The following is a 15,710-nucleotide window of genomic DNA, read 5'->3' as shown; positions in this document are numbered from 1 at the left end:
TATCTCTCATTTTTATATACTTTTTATAATTGTTCTATACTTATATTAGAGGCATTTTGTATTAATGCCAGCTTCATTATTTAAATTCTTTTTTCACACTTCAGATATTTGAATGTGAATTTAAACTTAAGTCTATTATTTAGCTTTCTAAATGGTACTAAAAAAACCCAGCTTGCTTGAAAGTTCTTAGTTAGTATACCATTCAATGTAAAACTAATTATTCTATATAATAAAATTAAAAAATGTTTGAAAGAAAGGTTGGAAAATTCTCGTAATTATAGTTAATTTTGTGCAAATCATATTGCGTTAAAGAATCACATCAGATAAATTATATGGAGATCAGATAAATTATCTTCTTGCAGAGTCATGAATGCTTTAATTTACTAGAATACTGATCAATTTACTTAAATTGAGTGAGTACAATTTAATTTGAAGGAGTTGACTGTGTTAAACATAAACAATATTAAATAGGTATAAATATTACTTTAAAAGTAAATGGTTCAGTGTAAATAATGGTGTAAAAGTAAACACAGAAAAAAACAACAATAAAATGATAAAATATCTAAGGTGCTGTTGGATCATGAAACCTATGTTAATTTTTAACTTATTAAATTTTCTGAGGACTCAAACTGGTTGAGGATATTTTAAAAAAATAAGATAAACATCAATGTAGGTTACGTCACTCAAATTCTCAATGGTCCAGATGAATTCTTTTCACCCCTTCTGAATAGCAAGCCTCCCTATTAAGAAGTGTATAATACAAGAGAAATTGCAACAATTAGTGAAATACAATGAGCAAAAAAAAAAGAAAAGAAAAAAAATCCCCATGAGTCTGCATTTTAATTCCTTCATGATCAGATTTTCATTTACTAGAACTCATCTTAATTATTTGAGGTGACCTCAAATATGCTAATTAGTAAGTGCTAATGATATTTTCAGTTTGGAAATCAGACACTAGAATGTATTTTCTCAGAAGAAACATACCTTTTTTTTCGACGGGTTATGATTTTGTACCCCCAAAATATAGGAGGTTGCCCCAATCTAGGTAATATTGCTCCAATAACTTGGTCAGGAGAACAGTTCAAAGTTTGTACTCCTTAATTGCAAGGTTTACAAATTTTTACATAATGTTAATTTCCCTTTTTGCATATTCTGCTATATCTTGGGGACTTTTAATGCAAATTTGAAAAATTTTACAAACAAATATAAATTCTCTAAAGATAATTTCTTGCAAAAAAGAAAAAAAAATCTAATAGTTATTTATAAATTTTTATTATTTAATGTAATTATGATCGAAAATTTTGATAGCAAGATTTACAAATTTTTATGTAATGTTAATTTCCCTTTTTGCATATTCTGCTATATCGTGAGGACTTTTTATGCAAATTTGAAAATTTGCACACAAATATAAATTATCAGAAGATAATTTCTTGCAAAAAAACGAAAAAAAATCTTTTAGTTATTTATCAATTTTTATTACTTAATATAATTATAGTCGAAAATTTTGATTGCAAGGTTTACAAATTTTTTCATAATTTTAAAAATGTAATTTTATCTTGCAAAATTTGAACAAATCAGACAAATAGTCTTTTTAAAACAAATTTTCAAAAAGATATTTCAAATTTAATTTCTCGGGAAGTATTTGTCCATTTTCTTGTGAAATTAAAATTTTGAAATTAATGTAAAAATTTTTATACTTTACTATTTAAAATTTGTTTGATTAATAATAAATAAAAATAATAAATATTTACTAAACTGTTTATTGCATGGAATTATCTTTGGATAAACAAATTTTATAATTTTGTGCAAAAATTTTCCAATTTGCTTAGAAAATTCCAGAGTTATGGCGAAATATGCAAGAAGTAAAATTAAGTAACAAAACTATTGGAACCATATTTCCCAGATTGCAGTTACCCCTATATTATGAAGAGTCAGAAATTGTAATTCGTCAAAAAAACGCTTTTTTCTGAGAAAGTACATTTTTGTGTCAGATTTTGTAACTTAAAATATTGTCTGTACTTACTAATTTGCATATTCGAGGTCACCCCTTCGAAAAAAATCAGATTTTACGTAAAAATCTGATCATTAGATCAAAAATTATTTAGAGGAATTTTTTTCCAGTGTGTGTTAGATCATTTATTAAAATAGGACCAAATGTATAATGAATCTGCTTTTAATAAGATGTTATTGAAGCAAAATCTTATTTCTTCTTTAACATACATAGAAAAAAATATTGTTATTGTTAAACTAAAAAAAATGAATAAATTTAGAAGTTATATAAAAGCGCTGAACACTTAAAAAATAATCAATACAAAATTTCTCTCTCATCTATATCACAAAAAGGGGAATGTAGCTTAAAAGAAAAAAAAATAGTTCAGACAGCTTCTTCTTCTTCTTCAAATTCTCCTTCTTCCTCTGCAGTAGCTTCTTGATACTGTTGATATTCAGACACAAGATCGTTCATGTTATTTTCAGCCTCTGTGAACTCCATCTCATCCATGCCTTCACCAGTATACCAATGCAAGAAAGCTTTACGACGAAACATAGCTGTAAGATTGGTGTACATAATATTTTGAATCTTGTATATAGAGCTATTAGATCATATAAAGCATGAACATAGTATATTTAACAAGCTATAGAATTACGATAAATTATTTGTCAAAACTGACTTTTAAAGTGGTATTCTTTTATTATTTTTTTTAAAAATTTCATTACCATTTGTTTCATACAGTTACGAACATTTGTACGTAAAATATAAATATATTGCATTTGTTTAAATAATATTAAGCTTTATGGTGAAATATATTTATACTGCATGTTTTGTAATCAATGCCCTTGGTTAATTTTTAGAATCTTTGTTAAAAATAATGTAAAAGTATGTTAAAATTATAGATTATTATTATGTGTAAGTTAATATTATATGGGCCAAAAAGAAAATTATCAGAATTTGATAAATCATTGTTGAGATCAATAATAAAAACCTGAATGAATAGCATTGAAACCACTTTGATTGCGAGATGAAACTGCATTGTGTTTCTAAATATCTAAAATTCAATGTGTACCTTTTGCACATATTTATGTTTCATTTTAAAATAATGTGTTATATAAAACACATGGATATTTTTTTAGGTTCAAATGCTCAAGAAGCAACCACATATTTATATAAATTATGAGTGGAAGGTGTGAAATAAATATTCCATTTGGAGCAAACTTCTAAATGTTTGAAACATTTGGATTAAATACTTAAAAATACTTAATCCTGACCGTATTTGAAAAAACCAAATACCAGACCAAATTTTTACAAAATTAGTTTTGAAAAAAATCCAATTATTTTAATGAAGAAAACTGATTTAAAAATTAAGAGGACTCTATATTGTGGTAGAAACCCTTTATAGAAATTCTCTTTTAATAATATAAGTAATTTAAAATTTATGGTGTAGAAAAAGTGAGTTTTTGTAAACCTGGAGAAAACCATGAACTTTAAAATGCTGAATTTTTTTTTTAAATATCAAACTACAAACAAATTATGACAAGCTAACTCAATATTAAGCGATGCAGAAGTAATTCTGTCATAATTTGTTTGCATTTTAATATTTTTCTCAGAGTTTGAAACTTTATGGTTTATTCTAGATTTATCGCCGGACAGGTGGCCGAGTGGTTAGCATGTCTGACTGCGAAGCCAATGACTGCGGGTACGAATCCCGCTCTGGGTATGGATGTTTCTCTCTGTGTTGTCTTCTGATGTGTGAATGTATAAGTGTGGTCCACCCTATTAATGAGTATTTGTGGCTGTGTGACATGGATAATGTTGCTCGCCTCCGTGACTTTGGTTCACAGGTGCCCACTGGGTAACGATAAATGAGCAACACTTCCGACATCTTCTAAGGCGAAGAACGAAAGTTCAGTGCCTGCCGTTATTAAAAAAAAAAAAGAAAAAAATTCTAGATTTACCTACATTTACTTATCTCTTAACTTTATTTTTGAAATACCCATGGAGGTGAAATATTGTCATGACAAATATTTCCTGTAGTTTAGTATCTTCTAAATGTAAAAGTTGATGATACAGTGTTAAGTTTTAAATTAATTGAAAGTTTTTTATACATAAATAAAACACAAACAGTACTTTTTGAAAAGCATGAAATGAAACATTCTTGTTACATGCATACCTGTAAATTGTTCTGAAATACGCTTAAACAATTCTTGAATCGCTGTGTTATTTCCAATAAAGGTCGCTGACATTTTCAAACCCCTTGGTGGTATATCACAAACTGCAGTTTTTACATTATTTGGTATCCACTCAACAAAATAGCTGCTGTTCTTGTTTTGAACATTCAGCATCTGTTCATCCACCTCTTTCATGCTCATCCGACCCCTGAAAATAGCTGCTGCTGTCAAGTATCTTCCATGCCTTGGATCACAGGCAGCCATCATGTTCTTGGCATCGAACATCTGCTGAGTCAATTCTGGAACCGTCAAAGCTCTGTACTGCTGACTACCACGAGAAGTAAGAGGTGCAAACCCCGTTATAAAGAAATGCAAACGTGGAAATGGTACCATGTTCACGGCTAATTTACGCAAATCTGCATTAAGTTGTCCAGGAAATCGTAAGCACGTGGTCACTCCAGACATGGTGGCTGAAACTAAATGGTTAAGGTCTCCATAAGTAGGGGTGGTAAGTCTCAGGGTTCTGAAGCAGATGTCGTACAATGCCTCATTGTCAATGCAAAATGTTTCATCTGTGTTTTCTACCAGCTGGTGTACAGAGAGGGTCGCATTGTAAGGTTCGACTACGGTGTCTGAAACCTGAAAATGAATTAAATAAGTTCTTCAAATGGTTACTGTAATATAAAACACAGTAAAATAAAAATTTGTAAAAATTTGTTAGCACAAGGAATTAAAATTATTTTTAAATGAGTAAGAAAATCAATTGCTTTTAAGTTTCTGAATCAAAAAATTAAAAAAATTTAATATATTCACCTATAACTTGAACCGAGAGTTAATGAAAGAGATTAACAAAGAGGGTTTTTCAAATAATGCAGAAAGGAATGTTTTAATTTTGTGAACGGTCGTCAGAATAACTGTTCCACAACTAACAAGTTTCGAGATTTCGTTACAGAATTTGATATGAATTTCAATTGCTGGGAAAAGTTGATGATTGAATGCCAACAAATCAAACTCCCTATAATTTGATTTGTTTTGGTAAGTCTAACTGTTATGGATAGCAGTGAATACATTTGTTTCTGTGCTGATTGTATTTAAAAAACAGGTTCAACATCGCATTCTTTATTTTGTATGAGAACATCATTCAAACGTTAAAAAGTTTTTATAAAAATGCAATGTGAAATAATATCCTAGAACCAAGTATAAGGAGGCAGAACTTTCAATGTTACATGTTTAAACTTAGCACCTTATTATGATATTACGTGAACATCGATCAATATTTTTAACAGTGTCGAAGAAATATTTTTGAAAAACGTTTTCAAAAGTTTTGATAACTCTCTGAGTAATTAACAAACATCTCCAAATTAGTCATATGGATTTACATGATTAATTAAATTCAAACTCGTACTGTGAGATATGAAGCGGATGAACTATTCCAAAATGATTCCAAAAATGTTTGACCAATGACATTAATATATTGGATTGAGTAAAAAGTCATTCCGTTTTTTATTCTAAATTTTTTAAACTCATGTATTTAAATAACAGTTAAAGGTTGATCAATGATATATGTTCTTTTTTGTTCGATAACATTTTGCCATCTTAGGCGAGCTTCATAATTCCTCATTCGTAAAAGGACCTGGCTTTATTTGCAAAAAACTGAACAAGGTGCTGATGAACAGCCTCGTCTAAATTTAACGTTATTTCATGCAAAGAGTTTTGGAAAGAGCGAAACAAGTGCTAGTCTTATGGTGCAATGCCAGGTGAGTATAGTGGGTGAGGCAACATATCCCATACAAGTTCCAATAACTTTTAACAGGTCGTCAAAGATGTGTGTGCTCACATTGTCATGATGGAACTCTACTCCTTTTCAATAGGCAAGCTCAGGACGCTTTTGGATGACAGATTAGTTCAAATTGTCCTATTGCCTACAGTACTCGTCTGAATTGATTGTTCAGTTCCTTGGGTGGAGTTCATCCCCCTCCCCCACACTGAGAAGATAACCTTCCTCTGACGAAATTCTGACTTGAAGTGGTTGGTTGAGAATTTTAACATCGGGACCAAAAACATTTGAGCACCACATTGCTGTAATTGTTGTAGACAATCCACTTCTTATCAATAGTTATCATTCGTTTAAAAAAAGGGTAATTTTCTTCACGTTTCATGAGCATATCTCAGTTGTTTTTTCGCGCCATCAAATGAACTTTTTTGAGTTCATGAGGAACCTGAATTTCGAGCTTGCTTACGTATCTCAGTTTAACACTTTTTTACCTGATCCTCAATTTCCCTGCAATCTCACGTGTCGTGTAAATTGAGTTTGACTGGTTCAATATCTCTTATCTTTTCATCATCAATCCGGGTAGGTATTTTTGATCGAGAAGCATCGTTCAAATCAAAATCACCAGCTCAGAATTTATTGAAACGTTTTCAGTATTGACGTCCTTGTTGAGCATTGTCACTGTAAACTTAACGCAATTTTTCACAAGCTTGACGCACGTTGTGTCATTTACGGAGGAGAAATAGTAAAATAGTACAAAAAACACTTTGATCTTTTGTGTTCAACGTGCTAACAAATCTACAAAACTCAACGAAATATCTCAGTTTGTTCTTTACTATTTTTTATTTATTTATTTATTATTTACTTTTTTTATGAAAATAAAAAGAATTTTTCTTATAGTGAATACATATTTTATTGAATTATTTAATGCACTGTTCTTTTTTGTTGTTGCTTTTAAAGCACTAATTCAGGCGATTTTAGACTTTCACATTTAAAGTAAAGGTTTTACAGTTTAAAATTTTTTTCAGGAAAAGGAACAAATATTGTCGACAACTCATTTCTCTTCTCGAGTTAAGATACGCTTCAAAAATTGATAATTTTTTTGACGTTTGAGAAGCGAATCGCTGTCGTGAATGTGACGTCATAAATTTCTTTCCGTAAGAATATGAGGAATCTACATGTCGAGCTCTGAATTTAATTCTAGATTCCATGATGCCGGATTACGTTGTAGAGAAACTAAGCACTGAAGATCAAATATATAAATTAATTCGTATTACTGTAGGCATTCATCCCACCGACAACTTTCCCACACTTCTGTCATACCTATAGTTGTTATTAAGCGAAGACTTATGCATGTGTAATAAGCGAACTACGTTACATAGAGTAATTATATGTTATCGCATTAAATATTTTATTTTTATTACATTCGGTAGCCATAAAAGTCATACCTTATTGCTGATTATCCAGTCATATTCTTATTAAAATCACGTGCGTTCTTCTACACATAAAATGTAAACCTTGACTCATCTGTTTTTATTTTTTGTCTTACGAATTGTGATAAAAATTTCAAGTTACAGAATTATCAGTAAATGCTCACCAGTGCTGATGAAGGTGCCCTCTATTCACGGAATGAGTTGAAACGCAATTTATACTAGTTAATATTTTTTCCAAAATTGATCAACTTTTTTCAACATGAAACATTTGAAAATATGAAATGATATTTTTTTAAAATTTGTGCTCACCAATTATGTTGAAACTTACTTTTGGAGATGGCACAATACTGAAGGTGTTCATTATACGATCTGGATATTCTTCTCTAATTTTAGATATCATGAGGGTGCCCATGCCTGAACCAGTTCCCCCTCCAAGAGAATGTGTCATCTGAAATCCTTGCAAGCAATCACATCCTTCAGCTTCTTTTCGGACGACATCCAAAACTGAATCCACTAGTTCTGCTCCTTCAGTGTAATGGCCTTTAGCCCAATTATTACCAGCTCCGCTTTGTCCTGAAATTGTTATTTTTATTTATTTCTTTATTTTTTTAAATCCATTTTCAAAGTAAACCTCAAAAACTAGTAGAAAATATTTTTTTCATGTAAAACTTAATACAATTAAAACTAGTGGAAACTAACAACTATATAATTGTTTTGTAGTTTAAAATTAAACACGTGAAGTTTTAAATTTAAACAGTGCAATTTTGGAAAAATCGGTTCAACTTTGAACCATTACATTGACATCTTAACTCATAATGACATGCAAAGTTTCTACAACATGTTAAATTGAACAGTGTTTTTCTTCTCTTAACCAGTTAATTTCGATCAAGTTGTAAAATCAATTTCTAGAAATAAACATTTTAAGTACATTGTAGCACCATATTGAGGATGCAGTGAATTCAATCTATATTATGGTTCAACATGCTATGATCAACATTTTCCTGCATTGTAGTAACTTACTAGCATTTTTACTTATACAGAGAAGTTGCAACCATATCAATAGTTTAGTTAATGAAATCATACCAAAAACAAAATTATCTGGTCTAAAAAGTTGACCGAAAGGTCCAGATCTCACTGAGTCCATTGTTCCAGGTTCCAAGTCGACCAAAATAGCTCTGGGAACATATTTTCCACCTATAAAGGATACAAAATAAATAAATAACCAGTAACTGTGATCTCCAACTTGCTTTATATTTAAATAAAAAAAAGGGAAAATGTATGCAAAATAAAACAATTTAAAGCCCAGATATACTGTATCATAAATTATAGTTACATAAAAGTTTTCTTTATTTATATGCAAATTGATTTACCCACTCACTGATTTGTACTGTTTTTTTTATTTAATTTAATTTTTTAAATTTTATTGATTGCGCCTGTGAAATGGGTATGTATAGTTTTTTCTTCATTATCCGGCTTATTATGTTTTTAGTCAAACGAAAATCAATTCCCACACAATATGACAACTATGTATTTTTAACTATGTTTAGGTAGAGCCCCTGAATTAGACAGGCCGACTTATCATCTATTTTTGGAGCAAAGAGCTAACATAAGCACAATACTAACATAACGTTAACTTGCGAACTTGTTTGCTCCAATATAGCTCTGATAGTATAGGAGCCTTATGTTTAGGTATTAACGAGGAAAAAAATAATAATTCCGTTGCCAAAAGAAATATTGTCTACTCATACTTCTCTTTTTCTCAGATTTCGTTTTTAGGGTTGTTGAAAATCAAACAGTTATTGAAATTTATCGTAGAACATTAAGAATACAAGGTAATATTTTCAATGAAATGTAAATGTGTTGAAAAAAAAATAGCTATTTATGTTAAAATCATTTAAATAGTGATTTAAATTAAAATTTGTTAAAAAAATAAAATGGCTAAACAGACGCTATTTTATACTGATAAATTTGTTTTTATGATGTTTCACTGAATTATCCCCTAACAAATTTTTTCCCATTGTGAACTGATCGTAAAGATAATAATCTCAGCAGAACTGATTCAAGTAGAGCACCAAAGTCAAACACCGTTGGTTGTTGCAGTCAGTAAGGGAATGGGTAACTATTTTGATCAGCCTGCATAGGGACCGAAGGTGCACGGTACTGATCCTCGTTGAACTGTTCTACATTGAAGAGCTTGATTTCGCGCGCAGGTTGTATGGCTACCAAATCGAAGGAGCTATTTCCTTTGTAGAGAATCGAAACTGTGATGGCATAGATATTTCCTAGGCCGTCACGAATTTTTAATTTAACATAATCTTAATACAAGGGAATTCAAATTTATTCAATTTGAATAAACCTGAATTTTTTGGAACCGTTAAAAATATTTAATTCTGAATTCTTCAAGAAATCGTAGAAAAAGGTTCATTTTTAAAAATTTTAGCTACAATTTAAACGGGTTGACAATGTAGTAATAATCAGAATTCAGAATGTAATAGCAGGCATTATGTTCCAAATGGGAGCTTAAGAAAAAAAAAAGGACATTTAACATAAACTTTAAAAGTAGCGTTTTTCACCTGTTGCTTCGTTGTAATACACGTTAATTCTCTCTAACTGCAAATCAGAATCTCCATGATATGTTCCAGTTGGATCAATTCCATGTTCATCTGATATAACTTCCCAGAACTATGAATAAAGAAAATAAAATAAAAAATATTCAAATATTTCACCGTTAGACATTTGAAGAATATCGATGCATACTGTAACATTCAATCAGTTGTTTTTAGCCAGAAGAAATAAGTACCTCAACAGTTAATAAATTCAAGATTTTTTCATCTCTCACTCGATAATATAAGTTATTAACTACAACTTTAACATCTTTTACTGTCTATGATTCTAGTTTAGATTTAGATAGAATGTAGCTTAAGTGCTTTACTTGCTAAAGAAATAGATTAGAAAAAATTCAATAATTTTGTGGTGCATTTTTTTTAAGGAAGCATGGCATTTTCCCTTCATATTAGTAAATATCGTTTGCTTAAAAGGAAATGTATAATAATTGGGTATAATATAAAAAAAACACAACTACTTCCACTTATTAGGAATAACATTTACCATGACGCAATGCTAAATTCTATGCCACTATCCACATAAATGCCACTATCCACATAAATCAATTATTAATCAAAAATCGAATATCAATTACTTTTCTTTATAATGCAATAAAACCTGGCGAGCAGCTATTTAAACGATCAAACACTTTGTTTGTTTATTTGTGGCTTGAAGTTAGGCTCGCAGAAAATGCCGTTCATGGGTTAAATTTAGTAGGAATAACACAACCTGTGACGTAGGCTATAGTATACCCAATTGTCATAAACTTAAAGTATTAATTTAACTAGTTGCATACACTAAAAAAAAAATGTTTTCTAAGAGTCTGCATTCGAATGTGCGCTAAATAAACTTCTAGTAGTAATAAGGGGAAAAATGTCAGCATGTCCCCCCCCCCCCGCCGAAGAAGAGAATTAGTATGTTCTTTTTTTTGAGATCTTTATCGTTTGCGAGATGTTCTTCACCAATTAATATCGTTAGTTTCAGGAATGTGTGTGAATAAGTGCTCAAGTAATTTCACTGATCGTTTGGCACTAGGTGAAATATCTGTTATATGATTTTCCTTCATCTAATTAAGAAAACAATGACAGGCGTCAGTGAAATTCACTAGGTGCCAATTGATTTACCGAAGCATAAGATAGTTTTGAGTTGAAAACAGTTTGCAAACCATAATGAATTCAAACAAGAAATGACATTCTCGCTCGTATTTTTGTCGACTGAAAGAAAAAATAAATAAGAAAAAAAACAGAAATTGAGATACAAATATCGTACCCACGTTACAAACGCCTTCCAGTTTGGCTTCTGCATTGAAATTAGAAAGTAAAATTTTGAGACCTTATTATATAATTAAAGTCAGGCGTAGAAATTCTTACTTTCATTAAATTATGTCAAAACTTTCGTTGCTTTTCTGAATAAACCTAGTAGTTAATTACGATCAACGAGAAGTAAGAAAGGTTTTTAAATTGATTTTAATTACATTTACATAATGAAAAAAGTTATTTTTAAGAGTATATCATGGAACATATTTCTTAAAAATCTTTTTATCGTAGATTTTATTACCCATGTTAAAATTTAAAACTGAAAAAACTGGTCATTTTTATCAGAAATTTAATTTTTAGACGAATAAATACTTCATCAAATATATAACGTATGAAGGGTTAAGGCCAATCAAAACAAGCAACGGTTAATATTCCTTTTTTAACTATTTAAAAAAAATTGTTTGGTGGAACACTTTGATGGTATTTCAGCTACCAATGAAAAATATTGAAACTATATGACGTATGAGAATTTACATATGATATGATTAAGAAAATAACAATATTTACCAGTAAAATATTTATTTATCCCTCATTTAAAGGTGTTTTCCCAGCAATATTTATTTATCATTCTTCTTAAAAATATTATTCTCTGTTATTACGTGTTTGATTCGGATTATCATTCAGAATCAAATGTTTAAAACTATACGTTTAATTCATTTATAATGTTTTAAAGTCATAGCATATTATTACATTATTATGCAACATTTTATGATGAAGACATTTATTTACCATTTCATCGTTATAGAACGACAAATAAGTTATCTTTCCTTTTTAATCTGTTATATTTACTTTTAAAATGTTAACTTATATGTTACATAAGTTATGTCACTCATTTTTAACTTGTAGAAAAAATTTATGGATAATGTTGTAATGGTAATAGAGCAAAACGGTTTTGTTTAAATTTGATCTCAATAGAACTTAATCGATGGAACAAAATATCAGTTAATGCAGTGAAACATTTTGCGATCTTTTAATGGAATGAATTTTTATTTGATGTAACAGTCTGCTTGAATAACCAATAATTATTGTGGTACAATCGTGGTGGTTAGTAAATGAATTGAGGACAAGTGGCGTAACTCCCTAGTGTTTGATAAATGAAAGCGAAAGTCCTTTAAAAAGTATAATAAGTAAGAAAAATAAGTATAATAAGAATTGTGAGTGCAAATACCTATCATGTTTGAAGTATCTTGTAGAGTTTAATATTATCATAAAAATTTTTCATTTTCTGAGGAATTTTTTTTTTTTTTGTCACTTAACGTCTGATTTATTCAGTTAAATAAAAAGAGTCAAGATGGATTTTTGTCAGGCTAAATTATTGGTTATTCTATATAGAATATGAGAAATTTATTCACTTTCTTTACGAAATTTGTTTATTCTTAATATGTTACAAATATTTATAACTTTGATGCCACAAAAGTTTGGTCCTTAAAAAAAAGAATAGACTGATGGTAATATATGTGGTAATTGAAAAAGTTCAAGCTCGATTTGAAAGCAAATGCAATTCAATGCATTTTCACTTAAATTAGAAATAAATAATATTATATATTCTATGGGAGCTATATATTCTATGTGACTAAATAATGCATTTCTTGAATGTAGAAATTCAATTCAAATTTTTATTATTTATGTTCTAGAAAAATGTTAGAGCATTGTTCAATTAGCTGGTCGAAATTATTCGCCAACTAAAATGAAAAATTGTTCTTAGCGAATGTGCGGAAACAGTATATTTCATGGCTAACAATTAAACGTAAATCGATGGTTAAAACAAGAATATTACAGTTGAACTATTGAAAATCTATTGATAACATATATTAAAACTTTTATTCAATAACCAACTACATCTTGCCAATTTTAATCATAAAAAGTATGGTTTTTCTTAAAGTAACACTAGTCATACAATTCCTATAGCGAAAATAGTTGAAATAGCAAAATAGTTTCACTAGAAATACGAGAAATCGATACTCTTCCGTTAGCGTTTCGTTATTGATTTAATTATTATTTTTTGAACACGAAACAAAATAACCCTCATATGAAAAAAAACTAGTTGAATAATTTACTCGCGCCGACGAACGGAGAAGTACCGGTAAAGCTTGGCCACAAATAGTTTACTTTATAGAAGTCAACAAAATCAGTTGTGAAAAACTATTTTTTAGTAATAATACCATTTAGTTCAAAGATTCATTTTCGGCATGATTTCGGCAACGACATGTTATACCAAAAGAGCCAGTTATCGTATTTCTTATATTTTTAAGCGAAACATCTTAATTCTGAAATTTTGTTTGTGTATTTTCCCACTAAGATGAAAATATATTTAAGACAAACTAAAAGATAATACTGCTCCAATATTATTTAATATCAGGAAACTTTTACCATAAATGAATGAAGGAGGAAAAACTGTCTTTATTGAAACTAAGTACTGGGTAACTAAAACTGCCAGCATTGAAACTAAGCCAAAACTGCGTCAAATAGTGGCATTATTGAAATTAAGTACTCGATGATTGTGAACTAATAATAATTGATTTTTTTTAAATAAAATTTGAATTAAAAAATTTCCACGGATGAATTTCGGCTAGAGTGAGTAACATTTTTTAAAAAATAACTTCTTTCAAAATTGCTTGGTAATTGAACCACTACGAAAGTTAAATGAATAAAAATATTCTTACTTTTGCTCCGATTTGATTCCCACATTGGCCAGCTTGAATGTGGACAATTTCTCTCATTTCTAATTCAAAAAAAGACGCCGTTATCTTAAAATAGTAAAAATTCCCCTTTTACAGAAATTGGAACCATATCTTAAATCAGGATAGTTTTTTTTAAAATTTTTTTATGGATATTCTTTAAAAAAAATAAGCTGCACGAGCGCTTCTAAACTAAATGCATTTCAAATACAAATTCCTTTTCTATTTTAATTTTTATTTAGGAACTACATTTTAAAAGTTAAATTAAGCATAAAATATTATCTATAAGAACATTATTTCCACGAGTACAGAGTATCTTTTTTTTAAAAAAAAAACACGTGGTATTTTTTTCCACTAATTGAATTAATTGAATTTAGTAATTTTTTTAAAAATAATTCTCAATAATTTTAAATTAATGGTCTTAAATATTACAATAAGCTTTTTAAAAGGCACAGATTGTGTACACTCACTACATAAAGCATTCCTGTATCTAAACGCTTAGATGCAGGAAATAGATCTGTATAATTGTGAAATAAAGTCAGTCGATCACATATCTTCCACGACAGATCAGGAAAGGAAGAAAAAGAAAGGTACTCCTTTTAAAAATAACATTTCAGGTTAATTTACTTATATTAAGATGCAATATTCAAGGTTCGAGGAAACGTTTTAGGATTGACTTATATGCCTTAAAATTGCAATATTCGTGGTTCGATGGAACATCTTGAGATATATTAGAGTTTCTTTATCTAACTTTGGTTATATGTAACAAATTTAGTAGGAACAAAGATATGTTAGTTAATTGCTATTTATTAAATCGTAATTTTATTCATTAAAAAAAAAATTCCGCATCCGGCTTGCACTAACCACAGTGCTAACGTAAATATCCTCAGTGGTAGACGGATCGTGGGTTAGAGTCCCCTCGCCGTTAGGCTAACCATGGGAGTATTTCGTGGTTTTACTCTCCGTGTAACGCAAAGGCGGGTTAGTTCCATTAAAAAGTCCTCCGTGAAGGCAAATTTCTCCCAATACTCTATCCAGGAGTTCCCTTGTCTTCTGGATTGGGTTCAAAATTACAAGGCTACGGAGTTGGACATTAGTAGTCGTAAACCCATAAAATTGGGTCGGCTGTTCAACGACGGTCATAAAATGAAATAAAATTACAAAAATATAATTAGCATATAAACAATTTTTTATGAAATTATCTTTAGATTACTGATTTGTTGAGTGATTAGAAAGCAATTTTTGCTGGGAATAGATTAAAGAGATGTTAAAAAAGATCTGCTTTTGCTTTTTTGTAAAACTTTAAATGTGTTTTATGAATCATTGTTTTTTTTCCTTCTGTTTTAAAGTTGTAGTCGAACTCTTGTGCTAAAGTAGTCGAAACGAGTAAAAAAATAAAATAAAATAAAAGAATTGATTAATTATGTAGCTTAGAAAAGAAAACTTTCATGGCTATTGCTAATCATCTTTAACAAAAAGTAATTACTAGTGAAAGTAACAATATTTAACTTATTTCACTATAAAAAAGGATTGCTTTGGATAGAAAATAATCTGCAATATGCTATAACGTTAATGATTTTCATTTAATGTCAGTTAGATAAAAAAGAGAGAGATAATTGTAGTTAGATCTATAGAAAAAAATAGATGTTTAAAATACACATAGAAAGATGCAAAATAAAAAAAATAAAACAATGTAGAAAATATAACATCATATACAAACATTTCTAGAACAAAGCAAACAATG

General features: G+C 29.4%; 1 protein-coding gene across 1 annotated transcript; it reads right to left on the bottom strand.

Annotated features, from left to right (window-relative positions):
- Positions 1-2,158: 2,158 nt before the first annotated feature.
- On the bottom strand, positions 2,159-14,145 carry LOC107441778 (tubulin beta chain-like). The gene is made up of 6 exons (XM_016055154.4): positions 13,952-14,145; positions 9,942-10,050; positions 8,452-8,562; positions 7,697-7,941; positions 4,167-4,803; positions 2,159-2,547 (listed from the first exon to the last, which is right to left on the bottom strand). The coding sequence occupies exons 1-6, from the start codon at positions 14,006-14,008 to the stop codon at positions 2,375-2,377; spliced, it is 1,332 nt and encodes a 443-aa protein (XP_015910640.1). The 5' UTR covers positions 14,009-14,145; the 3' UTR covers positions 2,159-2,374.
- Between the last annotated feature and the right edge of the window lie 1,565 nt (positions 14,146-15,710).

The sequence above is a fragment of the Parasteatoda tepidariorum genome, chromosome 1, assembly GCF_982258835.1.
Source record: "Parasteatoda tepidariorum strain Cologne lab strain chromosome 1, Ptep-v5.0, whole genome shotgun sequence".
In the NCBI taxonomy this organism is placed as follows: domain Eukaryota; kingdom Metazoa; phylum Arthropoda; class Arachnida; order Araneae; family Theridiidae; genus Parasteatoda; species Parasteatoda tepidariorum.
The sequence above is the reverse complement of the archived record's forward strand: the minus strand, read 5'-3'. Positions and strand labels throughout refer to the sequence as shown.